The sequence below is a fragment of the Rhinatrema bivittatum genome, chromosome 3 (genome assembly GCF_901001135.1).
Source record: "Rhinatrema bivittatum chromosome 3, aRhiBiv1.1, whole genome shotgun sequence".
In the NCBI taxonomy this organism is placed as follows: Eukaryota; Metazoa; Chordata; class Amphibia; order Gymnophiona; family Rhinatrematidae; genus Rhinatrema; species Rhinatrema bivittatum.
Genome location: NC_042617.1, coordinates 23,118,495 through 23,139,469, shown reverse-complemented (window position 1 = coordinate 23,139,469; position 20,975 = coordinate 23,118,495). Strand labels below are relative to the sequence as shown.

Below are 20,975 nucleotides of genomic sequence, written 5' to 3'. Positions count from 1 at the left end.
GCCACACTCTTGAAAATACGTGCGCCAAAACAAACTACCCGAATCTCCCAATTCTGATGTATGGCGAGAAGTAGAGGTTCCAACCTCAAAATAAACAGTAATGGTGACAAGGGGCAACCTTGCCAAACCAATTGTTTTAAATGTGCTACCTAATAAATTCAGGGAGTGTCCTCTAGTCTTTGTATTTTTGAAAGCGTACACAACCAATTTACATTTATCCGTTCTATTCTACTCCTCATTTTTCAGATCTCTATTATATTCTTCCTCAGCCATCTCTTCTCCACTAAGTGGTTGACCTGTCTTGGTAGGCAATAAATTATTCACACTGGCTGGGTTTATCTGGCAAGTCTGACGTCGAGATGAGCTATACAGTTTAGTAACTATATGTACCAGCCGGGCCTGGTATGTGTAGATGAAATTGTTAGATCATCATATTTCCTGTTATAATTGTATATCCATTTATTGTAAATTTATTTATTGTGATGATGTTAAAACTGTGGCCAAATATTTTTCCATTATACCTGTCTGCTGTCATCCTGTTTTTTGCAATCTAACTTTTGTGGGGGGAGGGAGGGGATACGATGGGCGGGTACCTACAATGTGTTGCTGTTGTGCTTCCTTGATTCTCAGCCTACTGCTCTAACCACTAGGCCATTCCTTGCACAAAATACAGAGATTATAGCATTCTGAAGCTCAAACAATGTAAATCAGCAGTGCAGAGGAACTTTATTTTACAAATATAGTTGTCAAGTAACAAAGTCATAAACATTCCTCTTTTTTGTTGATATTTATTTAATTTTTGACATATCACGTCTTCCACTACCAATCTATCTAAATCTGGGCACCGCTAGGCAGATTTCTTAACACCCTATGCAGGCACCATAGCATGATATATGAGCATAGCACACCCAACTGAAACGGTCAAAGAGGACGATTTTAAAAAATTTTAAACCGAAGGGTATGGTATAAAGAGTTCACTGCTTTAATTCTTAGAAGCAGAAAGTTTTAGGAAATAAAATACTGGCAAAAACAAATGAAGACTCACTAGAAGTAAGACCCAGACAGGAAAGGGGAGAGAAAGGAGGACGTTTTGGAGACCTTAACTAGTGCTGATATCCTAAATCTATGAAGGCATGCGATGTGGAGGTACCACCTTTTAGAAGTGGGTGAGTTGCAAGGTCCTGATCCTTCTGTGCTTCTATAATTACTTTGGTAATAAATGACACAGCAGAGAGGACTCTGAGCTTCCAGCTGTATGATCAGGTTATTACCTTGTTTTCACACTGTGGTTTGCACCATGCTATGTCAGCACTATTAGCTGCAAGCATATAGCACTGCAAGCATGAAAGACCTGATTTATTAACAATTTTCCATACAGGCACAGAATAAGTGAAACACTAAAGTAAATCAGAACCAAAGTGTAAAACAACATATTACACAATGGAATACATAAAGTAACCATTAGACCCACTGCTTTAAAATGGTTTAGATCCTTTTTAGAAAACAGAACTTTTGCAGTGAAAATAAATGACAATTATTCAGATACGATTAAACTAACGACAGGGGTTCCCCAGGGCTCGGCACTATCGGCGACTTTGTTTAATGTCTATTTGCTTCCCTTATGTCACCTGCTAACAGGTCTTGATTTAATTTATTTTATTTATGCAGATGACATTCAGATTTTGTTTCCTATTGAGACAGATATTACTGAGACTTTTAAATTGATAAAAATGTACTTAGAAATAATTAAACAAGTTTTAACACAATTAAGGTTAATTTTAAATTTAGAAAAAACTGTTTTTATTATTTTAGATAGGAAAATGTGATATGAGGATTTAAAGATAAATTTAAATAGTGATAATGATGTACAAGTAGTAAATATGACAAGAAATTTAGGTTTTTATATCGATACGGAACTTAATTGTCAAGCCCATATCAGGAAGAAAGTGAGGGAAGGATATAGTAAATTAATCATGTTAAGACGCCTTAAACCTTTGCTCTCCCAGGAAAATTTTAGAACAGTGTTACAAGCATTGTTATTTACAGGTTTGGATTACTGTAATGCAATGTTGGTGGGCTTACCAAAGAGCACTTTAAGACCTCTACAGATTTTACAGAATTCTGCAGCACGCATATGAACAGGAACTAGAAGGAGGGACCATATTACCCCAGCGTTGAAAGAGCTACACTGGCTCCCAATCGAACAGAGGTTAATTTTTAAAGTTTTATGTATTATTCATAAAATTTTATATGGAGACATGACAGACTGGTTAAACACAGCAATAGGATTGCATGTACCGCAACGCAATTTAAGATCGGCAAACAAAGGTTTACTTTCAATCCCGAATATTAGACCTGCTCATTTGTGGGAAGTGCGAGAGCGAGCACTTTCAATGGCGGGTCCCATGTACTGGAATAAAATGCCAATGGATATAAGATTGCAGCAGGACAAGAAGCAATTTAGGAAAGAATTAAAAACATGGTTATTCCGACAAGCATTTACAGATGTGCAAGAGAGAATAATGGTATCATGAAAACACTTTTTTAGCTTTTTGAGCAGGTTCTTAATTTTTTATTTTATCTGCTATACTGGTCTTATTTTTTGATTTTATATGCTATGCTCTTTTGTCTTTTTTAGCTTTGTAGTAACCCTTTAGTCTCATAATTTTAGTTGTGCTCTTCTATAGTTTTAATTTATTGTTATATATATATAATTATAAGAAATTGTATTTCTGTTTCTCGTTTTAACTGAAAGCGTGAACCGTAAAGACGGACTTTGTCTACATAATGGTATATAAAATTCTTTAAATAAATAAAGTTTAAATAAAATAAGACCATAGATGGGAAACTTCCAGCCCTTAAGGGACACATATCAGTCGGGTTTTCAGGATAACCCTAACGTATATACACAAGATAGATTTGCATAGAATTCTAACACCACAAAAAGTCTCTTATGCACATTCACTAAAAGGTGAATTTTAAAAGCCCAGTGCGCACCAAAATCAGGAGATGTGCACACAAGTCGGGCTTGCTCACGTGCACCCACTAAGTTTTAAAAATCCGCCCAGATGTGTGCATATCTCCCACTGTGCGCACAACTCACTTGATTTCAAAACGGGGAGTGTCTGGGTGGGGTGTGGGCATTTTGGGGCATAGCCAGGGCTGGTGCAAGACAAAGGTAATCGGTAGCCCACTGCAACGGAAAAGTATCTTTTTTTTATTTATATCTTTATTGAATTTTCATTTAAATCTTTTAAACAAAAATATCAAGAAGTAATTTGATGTTATCAATACTACATATATCTTCCATAAACATATACATCTCAATTACATAACCCATATTATGAGGGATCTTATTTTATAATAAAAATAAACAAAAAAAAAAACAAAACAGCAGGGAGAGAGAGAAAGGATTTCTATTGACCTTCTGTATTATTTCCTCCAATTATGTCTTTATCTGTAATAAAAGTTTCTAATTGTAACGGGTCAACAAAACTATATTTCTTCCCCCTAAAATTAATATAACATACAGATGGGTATTAAGAAAAAAGGTAGCCGACACATCTGGAAACATTAAAATCCATTGCCCACAAAAATTTAATTCTCTGTGTTTAAGGAAATCCCTAAACACTCTATCCTTGTCACTTTCTAACAGCATAGATACAAATAAAGTAGCTCTATTCTGTATAATATCAATTGATTCTTCTAGGAAAGTAGACACTCCAATAGTTGAAGTATCTGGGTTCTCCTCCTCCACCCCTCCAGTTTTTGGGGGAAGTAGAAGACTTTCGAGAACACAGGTACTTCTTTCTCTGAATATTGTAATATTTCCCTGCAGTATTTTTTTTTAACATTTCACTTAGCGAAAGAAGCCTAGTTTGGGGAAAATTTACCAAGTGTAAATTTTTATACCTCAACATATTTTCATAATTTTCTAAATCTCTGTGAATTGAAAGGCTATCTTTAATCTGGGCCACCCCAGTATTTTCCAGTAATTTAATCTTAGTTGTTACTTTCCCCACTTCATCTTTCAAGCCTTTTAAATCCTTTCTATGTTGTTCTATCTGTAGACTATTAGAATTAACAATGCTAGACAAAGAATCATTCATTTTTAAAACATTATTACTCAAAGTAGCTGTCAGTTTCCATATATCTTTCAGAGTTAAATTGTCAGGAGGATCCAGTGACCATTGCTCTGGTCTCTCTGATTCTCCTTTGAACAATCCTGTTCCAATAATTTGTAAATGTTTACTTATCTGAGTTTCTCCTGAATTGGCTGGGTCTTTTCCATTTAATGGACTGCCCACTTCCAATTGTAGAAAACCTTCAGGAACTGACACTTTAGGTTGTGGAGGAAATGAAGGTCCTTCACCCGGACTTAGTGAAGCAGAAAACTGCTCCTCCTGAATGTCCTCTCTTGGTGAAATTTCGATCCGTCGTACGACGTGTTCGTCCATGGGGCCCCTAGGTGTTATAGGCGATATTGGAAAGCTTTTACTTTCCTTTTCCTCCCCATAGATCTTAGGGAGTACTCAGGAAGTTCCAATTTATCTTGAGCCAAAGAAAGGGGTAGGCGACTTCTCCGGCCTTCTCCGGACTAAGCCGGACAAAGCCGCGCGCTCCTTTGGTGGCGCGCAGCTTAGGCAGTGCGCAGTCTGCTGTGTGATTTTATATCCAGCAGACGCTGGATGATGACGTCAGACACGCCTCCACTCACGGGTCTCGCGGCTTCCCAGGTATTACAGCAGTTCTCGGCGGTCCCGTGCAGGTAGTCCTTCCCAAAATGGTGGCTCAATCGGGGGCGTCTCTCTCTCACCAACTCTTACGCTCCCCCGGGCAGTATTCTTTTTAACACGAAGGAGTCAGGCAGCAGGTTTGAAATTGTAGGACTCACACGTTGGGATGCATCGATCAGCGATGTAAGGGAGCTCTGGTGATGCGGGCACTGTGGCTCGGGGGTGGGGGGAATATGAAGGAATATGACATCATCATGATGTCACCACCTAGGCCGGCTGGACACCCTCGTACCGGCACTGGGCATAGCCAAGAGATAGTGCACACCCATGTCCACTGCGCTTAAATTTACTTCTGCTACGGGGGAGGTGTAACTTAAAAAATAAAAGAAATTAGCCATTTCTGCCGAGTTTAAAGGATCTGGAGTAACTGGTGGGAGTGCAGGCTATCATACCAGGGGGTTCCAGAGGACCTAGCTCATAACCGGGCCAGCTGGTGGATGAACTGGTGAAACTGACAATGGTATGGATGAGGGCCCGTTATAAAATATCCTTATGTGGTAGGATTGGGATTTGTGCACCTAATGTGTGCCCATTTAAATTTGGGCACACATGTGTGAGCAGCCAAGCTATTTTATAACATGCTTGCATATGCGCACGCAAATTATAAAATGGCCGTGTGTGTGGGCCAGCCAAAGCGTGTCCGCGTGCCAGTTTGAAAGTTACGGTCTATGAGTATCCTGAAAATCTGACTGGTTTTGAGCCTTAGAGGATCAGAGAATGTCCATCCTTGCATTAGACAGTCAAAATGTGGGAGTGCACAAGGGCCAGGATGGAAGAATAAACAAATGGAAAGTAACAAAAGTCTCATATGACGCTACAGGATAAGATACAAGTGTTTCCTTCTTTCTGGGTGGGACAGGAAGGCGTAGTTTTTATTGATGAATTTATATAATTGTATTTATGTATATTTATTTACACAGGGCTTAATTTCTGAGGGAACGGCCTGGGGTGCAGTTCCGGCACTTCTTTTAAGAATATAAAAGGCAGAAAAGCTCCAGCCTCTCCCCTACACGCAGCCTGCAGGGAAGAGGAGAAGACAGGGTGAGCTAGAGCAGAGAAGCACCCTGCTCCCTAATTCAGTTCTACTGAAGCAGAAACTGCAGAACAAAGAACAGACACAAAATGGGTTTGAATTAGGGCAAGTCTGAAACTTATGAGCGGTAGATCCAGTCGTCAAGGTTTCAAATTTGTGCTAATGCACCCCCCTTTACGTAAGAACATGCCATACTGGGTCAGACCAAGGGTCCATCAAGCCCAGCATCCTGTTTCCAACAGTGGCCAATCCAGGCCACAAGAAACCTGGCAAGTACCCAAAACCTAAGTCTTTGTCTGTCTGTTACCCAGGGATAGATTTCTGGTGGAACAGCCCAGACCGGCGTTCTGCTACCTTCTTCCTGGGGCCCAAGAAATTGGAATAAAGCCAATGGAATAAATGAGTTCCAACTCTCCTGCAGAAACGGAGCAGAGCACAGATCATTTCTGGCCACCCAGGGCCCAGAGGAAACAGAACAGAGTGTGCTGGAGCTGTTTAACCTGAGCCAGGATACGGCCTTGAATCCTGAGCAATTTTCTGGCATAGTTCAGAAAACCATGAGGTTTAATGGCCAAGGTTGAAGAGAAACGAGGTGAACGCCGGTCAGCCCCACTGCTTCTACCATTACTGGCTATGTCAGCTTTCTGGCCAGGTTGCTGCTTATCGCGCTGGCTTCCCAGGCTCCCTCCACCTCTGCCACTGGTGACCAAGCTAGGAAAGGAGCAAGGGAGTGAGGGGATGATGGGGGACGTGAATGGAAGCAGAGTGAGGGGCAAGAGGAATGAAGAGATTGGAAGGGAGGGCAAATGAGTGAGGGGATGTGGGGTGGGGGGGGGCGCAGATTGGAAAGGCTGTATGCTGTGTGTATGAGAGAGTGAGAGAATCAAAATTGTTGTGGCATGTGACTGAGTGAGGGGATCTGAGGGACTTTGAGGAGTGAGATAAAGGTGGGAAGGACAGTCTGAGAGTGAAGCAATTGGAGAGGGCAGGGAAACAGTAAATGAGGGGAGGGAAAAAGATAGGAGGAAGATACAGACCAAATGGAAGGAGGATAACCAATGGGACACTGTGATACTAGGGTACAAATGATATTGACATAAGGCAAATACAATTGGCAGAGGGCGATGTTAGGGATGGCATAAAGTCCAGCATGATAAATGTTTTTCAGGAAACCACTCTAGAATCCTTATGGATTGAAACTCCAAGGTTAAAAGGGAAGAGTATAGTAGTGGGAATATATTACTGCCTGCCTGGCCAGGATGAGGAAACAAACTGCAAAATGCTAACAGATATTAGACTGGCTAGTCAAATGGGCAACACAATAATAATCAGAACTTCAATACCTGAGTATTAATTGGGGAGCACATAAAAAGTTTATAAAATCATGAGTGGGGTAGAAAATAGGGGACAGTTATTTACCCTTTCAAAAAACAGAAGGACTAGGGGACTGCAAAGGAGTGCATTTAGCCTGTGCCACCATAAGGCAGCCCACAAGGGAATCCTGGATGCAAGGTGAAGGGAGAAGGATATGATAGCAGGCCCCAGAGAGTATAGCAGGCCCCACATGCAAGGAGAAGGAAGCAGGAGCTTTGCTAATGCTACTTATCTGCATTTTTGTTTCTAGTCCTGCTAAGGTAAATGGGCTCTTCGTTGTTTAATTTGCCTATAAATAATACATCTGTAGAAGAATAGCTGGGGTCCAGTCTACTCTGTCCTCCTGCAAGCCAAAGACCGTTCATGCTGTGTTACAGGGACACACCATAAAACTAGCACGTAGCAGATTTGTAACCATGTACAATCAAGCTGCTAAATGTTTTGTTGGAGGATAAGATCGAAGCATGTAGCACTGGTATAAAAGGGGTTTTGGACAAGTTCCTGGAGGAAGATTCCATAAATCATTATTAGCCAGGTAGACCTGGAAAAGCCACTCCTTATCTTTAATAGCAAGCAGCAAGGAATGGATCTACTCTGGGAGATCTGCCAGGTACATAACACTAGTGACCCAGTTGGCCAATGTTGGAGAAGGAAGTTTGGTGTTACCCATCATGGAACATCTTACGTTCTTATCCAAAAATGTTATTATGCAAAGATGCAGAATAATTGTTTTTCTGGCATAGTATTCCTCCAGAAACCATCACCACCATCAGCTTGCCCCTCCCCGCCCCACCTCCACCCTCCTTCACACAGTCCGCCCAACACACACACTGGGGGAACCGCAGAGTGCAAGGGAAGGGGAGAGGAGTAAAGAGCACACACACACACACATACTTAGCAACTACCGCACCCACTATCAGCTGCAAAGCAACGCAGAAGTGAGAAGGAGAGGGGTACGAAGTGGAGCATGTCAGAGGGGAGGGGGACAAAGTAGAAACTGTACGCACATACACATCCCAACACCAAATCCCCGTACACACCCTCAACCTACTGCAGCACCCCCCTCACTCACCAAACCCACCCACACCGTCACATACAGACCTCTAGCCCTCCACACCACTACCCTTCCAACACAAACATATCTATATCACCACCACTCATCATGCCCTCCCTGACACCATCATCTTCTGCCACCATACACACGCTGCTGACACAGACACGCACCCTCCACTATACCATTCCCTGACACATATGCACTGCTCCACCTACGCCATTCCCCAACACCCTTCACCTACACCATCCTGCAAAACACACACACCCCTTACCCTATATCTGGCCCCCTCCCCACCTATACCATTCCCAACACACATACACCAATCCTTCCCCTCCCCATCACCTCCCTTACACCACTACCATAAAATATCTTTACCCCAGAACATATGCGCATATGTATGATTATGCCCAAATTCATGCAATGCACTGAAAGAGTATTTTAATACACCGAATGCGACTACTTTTCCAACTTTTAAAATATACACGCATATATTTTACACCTGAAAACAAAGTAGGACTTAAGCAAACCTGATTTATGCGTAGAAGTTGGCATATTTTAAAACATGTGCGCATAACTGAAATTAACCAGTTCACCAATTACTCCACCAGTTCACTCAGTCCTTCCCCCCTGATCATTGAAACCCTACTTGTTCTTCAGCCTGAACTCTCCCAAGTTCTCCCAGACTTCCCACCTAGCCAATAATGCCCAGTAAGCAAGTGTAATATCAATTATGCCAATTAGCAGGTGTAGAAGTACACAGGTTGCCAAATGTACGCGCGTGCCTTTTAAAATAGCAACTTACACTCATAACTGTTAGTGCTGCCCCAGACCCCCCCCCTTTTTTTTTTTATACGCGTATATGTGGGCCTGAAATGTAAAGTACACACATACGTTCGACTGTTATAAAATACCAATGACGCAAATACAAACTTCTTATGCACGTACATGCTCATTTTTATACACGAAACTGTTTGAAAATTCACTACATATGCTTGTTTGCTTTCAAAATTCAGACCCACGTGTAAAAGGGGCACTCAAATTTTACCTCTATCCAATTAAAAAAACTGCCTTTTTATTACCATCCCAGCACCTGAAAGAAGATAAAGCTAACACTTGGAATCTCTGACAAAACTTCCAAAAACTAACAAACCACCCTCCTTCTGTGTTCTTCCCCCCCCCCCTCCCTCCTCCGTTTCTTGTTATTCTGTTTTAGTGCATGCAGTTCTGTTTCAATGTGTACATTTTGCTTTTGCAAGCACAAAATGTACAAGTATGCATATTAATACATTCAGTTTTGCACACACTCATTTTAGTAGGCGCTAAGCATGCTTGCACGCACTAACACAAAATGAAATGCACATCCCTACTGTTTGCTACTTCTGTAGAAACGTTGCCATGTCTGGCATGTAACTAGACACAGGACTGTGAGACTCTGGATCCCATTTGCCATCTTCCCATGCAGTGCAAGTCCTCTAGCAGAGCCATTAGCCATTAGCAAGGGGTATGCTTGCCCTGAATACATAGACAAATCAGCTCTGTTGTGAAGTTCTTGTTGTAGCCAAAACAATGAGAGGATTCTGCTTTACAAGTTATTTTTACTTTCAAGAGGCCCAGTTCACACAAAGGGCACCCTGCTTGCTAACAGTGAGAAAAGGAGTCTATTCCATCTTCCTCTGGGCAATCTGCTTGAACTCGTATGCTGACGGCTCATGCCTGGGTGACCAACGTTCTGGAGAGGCATTCGCAGACCTAAACACTCAAGCAACCCTGACATGTGAACAAGAGGTCTTGAAAGCTCCTGCAGTACCAGCATCGTTTTTGCTGGCCCTTTAAAAAGGCCTCACAAACTACAGTCACTCCAGTGTTCTCCAGAACCAGTGCGACTACTAGGACACCACAAACAGCTACCAAAATAATAGTTTATTTATTTATTTATTTGAGGTTCTTTATATACCGACATTCGTTTAGTAACATCATGTCGGTGTACATTCAACAAAACTTTAGCAGCAGCGCTGGAACAGATAGAAAATAGCGGCAGTGCTTTACAATTAATATTCAACTTAGAAAGGACATTAGGAGATTATAACAAGGAAAGATTGGATCAGGGAATGCAAACAGGGAAGGGGAGGGAGAGGGAAAATAAAGGAAGAATTAAGAAGAATATATTAACGTTAATACATATGATAAATACATTAAATACATTAGTTATAATAGATTACTAGGCATCAACTTTATAGAGATATTAGAGAGGCGTAAATTATGTAACTCGAAGGATAATGCATAATTACAAATTTACATAAGTTTGGTCTCAGGGAGAAGCAAGGGGGGAGTAGCTGGAAGTGAAGGTGGTTGCTTTATGTGAAGGCTTTTAAGAATAACCATGTTTTAAGTTTCTGCTTGAATTTTTTTGGGCATAGTTCCTGACGAAGGTCAGGTGGCAAACTGTTCCAGCAGGAGGGGCCAGCTAAGGCAAAGGCACGTTTTCTGGTTGTGTCGAGTCTGGTAGTTTTGTGAGGGGGTAATTGGAGTGTAGCTGCGTGTTGCGGTCTGGGGATTCTGGAGTGTTTGCGGAATAGTCTCTGACATCCTTCTGGTGTGCAAAATGCTAAACCTTATGAAGGACTGGGGGGGGGGGTTTCTACATTTTTACCTTGAAAAGGTAGGTTGGGATATTGCTGAAATCCACCGGCAGCTTCAAGAGGAAGCGTGCTGAAAACTCGCCAGTCTGTGAAGGGAGAAAACAAAACAAAGCAGAGCAATGAGACTCAGCACAGAGCAGGGAACTTGTTACACAGTCAGCAAAAGTCAGAACCTCCAGGCTGTAGAGGTTCATGGAAAATTCTGTAACCACTTCAAAAAGCTTAAAAGCAGAAGTCTGCAACTTTTGTTTTCCTAAATAATCTAGCTACATAAACAGCATCTGTATGTCCCTTTTGCTTTCCCCAGATGTTCTCAGAACTCCTGCTACACTGCCAGGCCCAAAGGCTATGAACAGAAATAAACTTCGATGTAACTGTGCTGTCCATTCAGAAGCCGCTCTGTCTCGGGTGCATTCACAGTGTGAATATAGCATGAGCAGAGCAGTGATCTAACTGGTATAGCCAGAATAAAGTACGAGCAAGTTTAAAGAATATCAAAATAGAGCAAATACTGATGTGACACCAAAGCTTACCCTTTAGAATTAGGATCCGCAGAGGAAGAAAGAAATCAAGAACCATCTGAGCTCGTATTTTCAGAAAAGGTGTGTAATTGCCATTCCTAAGGAGCTCTATCTTAAAAGCAATTTCTGCAGGCGTAGAGAGTTTTACCCCTAATTAATTGGCCATCTGAAAACTGCCTCCCTCATTTGCATCCCTGGGGACAGGCTTAGGTTGCAGGAGGAAAGGTTCGCACGTAAAGGTGAATTTTAAAGGCCTGGCGCACACCAAGTGGATTTTGAAAGCCGCCCGCACACGCACGTACCTCCCGCTATGCGCACAAATGAAAAATTCCCTAAAAGGGGCAGTGTGTGGTCTGGGCAGGTCACGGGCGTTCCTGGATTTCACACGGAAATTGGCACATAAAGACTCATGCACACAGGGGCACGCAGGGGTCCCCCTTCCCCGTAACTTTACTTTATGGTTAACGTGTAAGTAATAAAATAAAGATAGATAGGCAGATCTGTGGGGGTTTAAGGGGCAAGGCTAACAGGGGAAAAGGCAGGCAATTAAACGAGGGGGATTCGGAAGTCCTATTCCTTACCTTGGCGAATAGGGAGTGAACTGGGAAAACTAGCAACGGCGGCAGCGCACATGTCTTAAAACCCCCCCATTTATCTGGTAGAAGTGGTATTTGCATACAGAGCCACACGTCCACCTAAAATTGCACGCCCATATGCACGCAGTCAGGCTATTTTATAATGTGCACATTTATGCACGTTTGGTACAAAATGGCTGCAACCCTGGGCACGAGCAGACGAATGTGCACATGTACGCCCGTTTGAAAGTTACTATCGTAGATCATTTTCAGATCTCTGTGTGAAGTAGATGCAAGTGATGCGGCATCCTTTAGGCCTGTGGTCATTTTCAAAGCTAAAAAGCACACATACAGACTTGCATTTTGAGACCTGGAGCAAAGCCCGCAAATAAAACGTACTCGCAGGTTCTGTCCCACTGTGGATGGTTTGAAACTTGCCCCCATGGTGTAGCAATACAGATCAAGTATAACAGCATAATACTGCCAAGGTACAACCATAGACCCCGAGTTCCTGGAGCAATTCAGAAGTAGATTCTGTGGTGATTGTGGCATATTTTGCATATTAAATTATGTACATTTCTTACACTTGAAAAATAAAGTGGCATTCCAAACACAATTGTGTGTCTGTATAATTTATTTTGCTTTTTTGGGGATGGAAAAAGAATCTGAGGTTCAAGGAGGAAGTATCTTGAAGATAGAGGAGGGAAGAAAAGATCTTGGGGATGAAAGAAAGCAGAGTAGGGAATGCCTTTGACCCCTGGCCTCGATGAAGGGTGATACCTCCACGCCACGGGGTCACTTCGGGGCATCATGGCAGAAGCCGGTGCCAGCCCAAGCCCGGTACCATGTGAAGATGGAGACCATTGGTGATGTTTCCAGGACATCCAACAGTGCTCGGCCCGATCTTTCCCCGGCGCCAAGGACTAAGGAGACGATCCAGAAGTACTTGAGTGAGAGGAGACCAATGAAGGCCGATCTCTGGCACCTCTCTCCACTAGATTCCACAGAGAACGGGTGGACACTGAGGGATTGGTGTCCATCGGTTCCCCTCGCCCCTTCAGTGTTGATGTTCCCGATGTCAGTGTCAAGGGTTCGGACTTTCTGGATCCAAACAGCTTCTCCATTTCATCCAGGCAGGCACAGTGGCCCTTGGGGGTCATCTGGTTACAAAAACCACAGTCCCAAACGTCGTGCGATGCCCCCAGGCAAAGGATACACACTTTGTGTGGATCTGTGAGGGACATAGTCTGAGGGCAATGGGGGCATCAATGAAAACTCGATGACACCATAATGCAAAACAGAGGGGTGAACAGTCAATGACTGGCAGACACCAAGGGACAATGTCACCGGGAATCGACCGCACAGAAGGCAAAAACTTACCCTGCTGCCTGCTAACTAAAAGCCAGGAGGAATGGAGAGGGACCCGGGCAGAAAAAAACTTTTTCTGAAGAAAAAAAAGAGCACGAGATCCACCACCGCAAGACGACAGCTTCGTGGAAAAGGAGAGACTGAAGAGGGACCCTGCGTGGACGCTGGGCATGCTCTGTGTGCCAGTCACAGTTTCTAGAAACTTTGACGGAAGTTTTCTGTGCTGGGCTCTATCGGATGATGTCACCCATGTGTGAAGACTACTGTCCTGTTTGCTCAAGGAGAAGTAATCTTAAGGATGGAAGGCAGAAGAAGCAGAACAGATTTTGGGGATGGGGAGAGGGGACTAAGGAGAGGGGAAGGAGATGATCAGAGACAGAGGGGAGGGAGGGTCAGAGAAAGAGAGATTTCAGGATCAGAGGGATGGGGAGAGGTTCCAGGATTGTAGAGATGATATCCCTTCCCTGGCTTTTGTCCTGTTCCCCTTCATATTCCCAAACACCACAAGTTCTCCTATACATTTCCTCTCCCCATTCCCGACTGCTCTCTCTCTCTCTCTCTCTCTCACATGCACACACACATACCCAACACTGTTCTCTTCTCTCAGACCTACTGGCACTGCTGCCTTCTCGCACCTTCCAGCACAGTTCACCTTTCTCACATATACTCTCACATATTTTCCCTCAAGTTCTTCTGCAATGTCGCTATAAAAGATATTGAAATGATCTCAGTACCAAGCCCCGAGGAACCCCACCAGAGTGGACTATTTACCACCACTTTCTGCATTCTGCTTCTCAACCAAGTCCTTGGCCCAATTTACAACTTTCAGGCCTACTTCCCTACTTTCTAGCTTACTTAACAGTCCTTTATGCAGAACAGCGTCAAAAGCTTCACCAAGATGCAGATAGGCAACATCTAAGGCACCTCTATAATCTACCATTCTTGCCACTCCATTAAAGAACTCAATCAAGTTTGACTGGCAGGATATTCTGTGTGTGACACTATGCCGTTTGGTGTCCTGTTCACTACTTGGCTCAAGGTGGTACCCTATCTTCTTCTTCGGTATTTTTCCATAATAGTGTACGCTGCTAATGGGTCTGCAGTCTCCAGCCTCCTCCTCCTCCCCACGTTTGTGTAGCAGACTACATCTGCTCTCCTCCAGGCTTTCAGAAGCCCCCTCCCCCCCCTCCCCCCCCGGTTCACAGACAAGTTGAATAGGGCAGAAAGGGGTGCTTATTTAGAATCCTGCAGTGGTTATACAAGGCTTACTGTATTTCTGTGATGAAACAAATACATAAACTGTTATATGCTTTAAGACCCTATACACACAGTCTATAAACGGAACTCGATTCTACAAACCTGAAATGCAGCTTGTCCAACTCATGTACTCAGAGCATGAGAAGGAAACGAGGATTTCCTCTTTATCACATATGCTTTCCTATCCCTGGGGCCTGCTCACCCTGACTTGGAGAAGGTCATTTTACCTTACTGGAAGGAGTTTCTTTAATTTCCTCCTGGTTTAGACATACAACTAGCACTGCACATGAAAAGATGGGGATGCTTGTCCTTTTCTCTTAAGTAGGATAGCAATCCTCATAGGTGAAAGCAGAATTTATATGGAAATAAGCAATTTACACAAACCCAAATGCCTGAACTGATGAAATGACTGCTAGTTCATACTTAAGAGCATAAGAAGTGCCACACTGAGTCAGACCAATGGTCCATTGAGCCTAGGATCCTGTCTCTGACAGTGGCCAGTCTGAGACCCCTGGAAGTATCTAGCACATCTCAATATGAAAGTCTGTTTCATGTTGCTCTCCCCAAGAATTAGGTTGTGAAAACACCTAAGTCTGTCCAATAATTATTTATGATTTGATGGCTCACATGGTCTTCACTGGTACCTCTGTCTGCAGCAATGCCAGCTTGAGCTCTGATCCCATGTCAAAACAGAAGCAGAATCAGGCTGGGCAGTTTGTGTATGTGGAAGCCCCATCAGGTTCAATACGTTTACTCAGATCATGGTACTAGTCTAGGGAAGACTGAGGCAAAGTGAGGCATACACAGCATGGGATGGCTGTTACACTCCCGTAGCAGAAGCATTCCCAGAGCTGAATGCTGATGGGCAGCCATCTCACTAGCTTGGCTACTTATTAGTTTGACTTTATTGTAGTCTATCTGAGATGATTTTAGCGACTGTGTATTATGCCATCCTTAGGCCTGTGAGAGTGGTAATAAAAAATGTTATGTGAAGCTGCTGTAATAAATAAAGCTGGGGTAATTTTCATCCACTTAAAGATGATTCAAAGACAAGTGCATGGGTGCATGCTGTTCAAAGCATGAATGAGTAGGACAGTGATGGAGAACTTCAGTTCTCCAGTGCCACATAGAGGCCACAATGAATATGCAACAGATAGATCTGCATAGAATGGAGGCAGTGCATACGAAGCTTCCTCATGCATATTTATTGTAAATATCCTGAAAACCTGGCCTGTTTGGCACGCGAGGACTGTAGCTCACTATCCCTGGAACAGAAGCAAAAAGTATAATGTGCCTCAGTTATGAATTAGTATGAATTTACACCACTGAGTAGCATCCATTGGATGAAATGTTAAACCAAGATCCTGTTCACTCACATAAAAACATTTCTAGATGCTTTTTAGAAGTGCAGAAATGCTAGTCCCAGTCTCAATGCTACATTTCAGTGATGTATAATCTCAGTTGCCAAAATTCTCCCAGTGGGCAAAACAACTTAATTAGTCTCTGAAAAGACTGCAGCGTTACATTTTGTGTGAAAACAGCAGCTTGCTTACCCAGTTATTTTTCTTGCCAGCGTAGATCTCCATGTTTTCCCTGTACTGGGGCTCCTCTAGCAGCGTCTGATACTCGAACATGAGGCGGGAGCTCTCCCGGAGCCGGCTGCACTGATACTGGTGATACTGCTGTACCAACTCTTTCACCACCAGCAGCAGGCACTCTGGGTCAGACGGATTCCAGGCAGCTAAGCTCTAAAACAGAGGGGAAAGAATTCAGTTTTCAGCCACCTTATTCTTATTTAGTCCTAGAATGATTTAAAAAAAAAAAAAAAAAAAAGTGTCTTCTTTCTTTCAGCACCATACAAAAATCTGTAGAAGTGAAATAATTTCTAAGTTGTTTTCGAAGTGCCAATAAAATAAGGATTTCTGAATAGTGACACTGTAGCTAAATGTCCGCAAGAGCTTACAATCTATTCTAGAGGAGAAGGAAGATTAAAAATAAAGTTATTGTTTCTCTTTCAGAGCAAAACATGCTAGTACATAACGAGACTCACTTCCAAATGCAGTTTCAGTATTTTTAACTCTTTACAGCTTTCTCAGCTGCCACACTGGGATTCTTACTTTTCTTGCTATGTAAACCCATTCCCAGCCTGCCGTATGTCTGGACACAGATGGTGCATTCTCGCTCTTCAGGGAATCAAGTGGGAGAGAGCCAGCCTTGCACATGCAAATGTTGCAAGGTGTAGGAGAGTAGCCACTGGTGGGGATATGATGAGCAAAGATCCAAGAGCTACAAGCATTGCAAAGTTTTTTTAGGTGCACCCCTGCTTAGTGCCACTTACAGGAAGAGGGCTAATAGATTGGAATGGGCGACTTCCTTCTGTAACTGTACAGCACTAGAAGCTGAGCAGAGAGTTTTAGCTGGCACGTGGCAATTTTTTAAAAAGAAAGTATAGGGCCTGGAAAACCAAAGATGAGTTTCCATTTGGAAGGTGGTCCATGAGTAAAATAGTATGGTTTTTGTGTTGGGCGGCTTGGCTACATGATCCAAATAATTCGATTTTAAGTGAAGGTGGTAAAATTTGGGTGGTAATATGAAAGATTTCTGTAAGGAAACTACTGGGAGGAGAGGCCAGAGAGAGAGAGAGAGGGACCAGGAAAAAGACTGAGCCTAGGATGCCCATTGACTTGCTGAAGGTCACATGATGAGTGCTGGAGATGGGATTATAATCCTGGAATTTGAGAGCTCTAAGGTTACACAGCACTGCCCCCTAACCACTAGATCCCAATCTTTTAGGCTCAGTGCTCAGAAAAACATTGACAGAATCCTGGGACACCACAAAATCAAGTCAGTTTTAATTCCACCCCTCCCCGCCAAATTTTAGCGTTGTAAATGTTGAAAGCTTAACTCAGATTTTCAGGTGATGCAATGCATACAGACAATATTTAAGGTTTAAAAGCCAGCACCACACTGCACTGCATTCTGGTTGTGGGAAGGCTTTTTATCTGATGACCCACATGTCTTCTGAGATCCAGCTTTGGGTCCCAGTTCTCAGGTTTAGAATGAACAAGATAGGCTAAAGTGCTGGCTACAAATAAAATAACATCTCTTCCATCCACCACCAGAATATTCATATCAGGTGAGGTTCTCAGACGGCAGAGAAACAGGCATCTAGAGCCTCTTTCAAACCCTGATATTCCAGCATGCAACTCTTATGTAGAGCTCCGGTACACTTGAAAAATATGACTTGTTCAATCAGACTGGCCGATTCTGCTTTTTCTGGAGCACATCTGCCTACTATTCAGATCTGGGCTGGGTTTCATAGTCCCAATCAACCCAAAGGGTTTTCCCGCACACGGGCAGTGCAAGGGTGTTAGGCGCCCTAGGCAAACCTTACAGCCTGGCATCGCCCAACCCCTCTGGACCTCCCCACATAATTAAAATTATGCATTTAAAGTAATTATGCATGAAAAAGAACATTATGAGATAAATATAATCACATACAACATGTATATTATATTCACATGCCCTTCAGGGGGGGACAACCAGAATACCCTGCACAAAAAGACACTTGAAACTCCTATCTTAGGTATGGGCTTGGTCCTCAGAAAGCCAGGAATAATCTGAAGTATTCCTGCAACATAGTAATCTTCCCATCCCAAAACAGTTCTAACTGCTAGCACTCAAACAGTAACAACCATACCTATGAAAAAGGCACGCTGAAAAAATTACACAACTGAAGGCTTCTTTGACTCGCCCCTGTGAACTGTTTGGGTTAGTTTCATGAATGACCGATTTTTCAGGTGGTCACAATGATCACACTGTGAATTGTGACAATTTTGCTTAATATTTCAGTGACAAGTTGAGTAAAATTAGCTTCTCCGTCTCTGCTGACCTCTGTAGTACATTCATTTCAACTCCAGGAGTGAGTGTGGACAGTAAATGGGATACTTTGTTTCCACTGAGCTGCAGTTGCCAAATTGAAATCATCCCGCTGTCCATTAGACACATGACCTTTTTGGCTTTTACATAATTTAAATGAGAATTTTTCAGATGTCCTAACTAACGGGCCGATTCAGTAAAGTCCGCAGGAGAGCGGACGAACGCCCGCTCTCCCGGCGCACGCACACAGGCCACTCGCCTGTGCGTGCGATACAGTATTTAAATTAGGTGGTGCAGTAGAAACGGGCAAAAGGAGGCGCTAGGGACACTAGCGCGCCCCTAGCGCCTCCTTTTAGCCCGGAGCGGCGGCTGTCAGCGGGTTTGACAGCCGACGCTCAATTTTGCCGGCGTCGGTTCTCAAGCCCGCTGACAGCTACGGGCTTGGAAACCGGACGCCGGCAAAATTGAGCGTCCGGTTTTCGGCCCAACAGCCGCCAGCCCATTTTACTTTTTTTTTTTTAATAACATTTTTTTACTCTTCAGGACCTCCGACTTAATATCGCCATGATATTAAGTCGGAGGGTGCACAGAAAAGCAGTTTTTACAGCTTTTCTGTGCACTTTCCCGGTGTCGGCAGAAACTAGCGCCTACCTTTGGGTAGGCCCTAATTTCTTAAAGTAAAATGTGCGGCTTGGCTGCACATTTTACTTACTGTATCGTGTGGGAATACCTAATAGGGCCAAATGGAAACACATCTTTGGTTTTCCGGGCCCTAGATTTTCTTTTTAAAAAATTGCCACGTGCCAGCTAAAACTCTGTTTTGCATTTGCATCAACATGCATTTGCATGTTGAGGGCGCTATTAGGTGCCGCGGGTTGGACGCGCGTTTTCCTCCCCTTACTGAATAAGGGGTAAGGAAAAACGCATGTCCAAGGGCAGGTTAACAGTGCTCTCCGTCGGAGCGCACTGTACTGTATCGGCCTGTAAGCTGGTGAACCTCTCTCTTATGGAAGGGACTTTCCTGACCAAATTAAGAAGGCGCTTGTTCGCCCTGTTTCAAAGAATAGCTCTCGTTCTAGTAATGCTCCTGCTAGTTATTGACCTATTTCAATCCTTCCATCTGTAAGGAAGGTAGTTGAGAAAATAACTTTGAACCAATTGACTCATTTCTTAAAGGACAATGTTCTGACTGATTTTCAAAGTGGGTTTCGGTGCGGACATAGACTCTGCTTTACAAGAGTTAGATCAGAAACATTCAGTCATTCTTGTTTTACTGGATGTCACACAGCCTTTGATTCTTTATCCCACTCTACCCTGATGGAGAGGCTGTTCGAGCCAGGAATTGGTGGGGTCGTGGGGGTGATGGTTCGCCTCCTTCCTGCAGGGCCACATGCAGCATTCACCTGCTCGGATCCCCATTTGTTCTGAAGTGGCTCAAGGTGCGTCATTATCAGCAACTTTATTTAATATTTGTGCCCTCTGTCATCAGCTGAATGATTTAGGGATTTTTTTTTTCCAGAATCTATGCTGATGGTATCCAGCTTTCCTGTTGTTAAGTCCATGGGCGATGCTGTCAGTCGTTACCGGCACTGGAGCATTGTGAGTCAGTGGATGAGAGGCAATGCTTTATTGGACATTGCTAAAACTGAAGTTTTGCTGGTTACACCATTGCTCTTAGCCCACCCCACCTCCTCATCTTTGCAATTGGAGGGGTCTGTAATTTCATTATCTGGGGCAGCCTGGGATTTCAGAGTACAAATTGATTCAGTTATTTTAATCTTTACTCTCAACTGCATGCTGTGGCTAAAACTGGATTATTTAAATTACGCAAGTTGCATTGTCTACGCTAAAGAATGTACTTGATAAAAGCGAATTTAGGAAAGCGATTCAAGCGTTTGTTTTAACTGCATTAGGTTACTGTAAGGCACTTTACACAGACTTGCCTAAATGTCATTTATTCGCTGAATGCTGCTGCTAGGCTGGTGTCTGGCTGTCCTCTTTGAAAGCATGTACATCTTGTTTTGCAAGCTCTTCACTGGTTCTCAGTTGAATAGAGTTAGATTTAAGATCCCGACTTTGGTCTATTGATCTTTACATGACAATGGCCATGGGCATTTGAATGGGCTGCTTGTAAGCTATCATCCTGCCTGTATCCTGCTGACTATCCCTGGGGTGAGAGAAGTTCGCCTTCAGAAGACCAGTCAACGCGCTTTTTCGCAGGCTGCGCCATCCCTCTGGAATAGTCTCCCAACTGAATTTCACCAGGTTCCCAAGTATAAACTTTTAAAGGCTCATTTATTTAAGGAAGCTTTTATGCCTTTGTAGACTCAGTTATGGTTCATTGCTTTACATTTTTTGTCTGTTTTATTGTTTTAATCTGTTATTGCTATTTTTTGTTATAAGCCACCCAGAACAGATGTGTTGATAATTGTGCAGAATATAAATTGCGGCAATAAATAAATAAATACAAAAACAGAAC

The 20,975-nt window shown here is 43.1% G+C and overlaps 1 protein-coding gene across 7 annotated transcripts in view; it reads right to left on the bottom strand.

The window, feature by feature from the left end:
* The window catches only part of BABAM2 (BRISC and BRCA1 A complex member 2), a 624,699-nt gene that overhangs the window by 393,815 nt on the left and 209,909 nt on the right, over window positions 1–20,975 (bottom strand). For all 7 annotated transcript variants that reach the window (XM_029592949.1, XM_029592948.1, XM_029592946.1 and 4 more), the window contains exons 5-6: window positions 16,171–16,365; window positions 10,908–10,982 (exon numbers count right to left, since the gene is read on the bottom strand). In XM_029592949.1, the coding sequence (XP_029448809.1) occupies window positions 10,908–10,982; window positions 16,171–16,365 (270 nt within the window). The remainder of the gene's footprint in view (window positions 1–10,907; window positions 10,983–16,170; window positions 16,366–20,975) is intronic.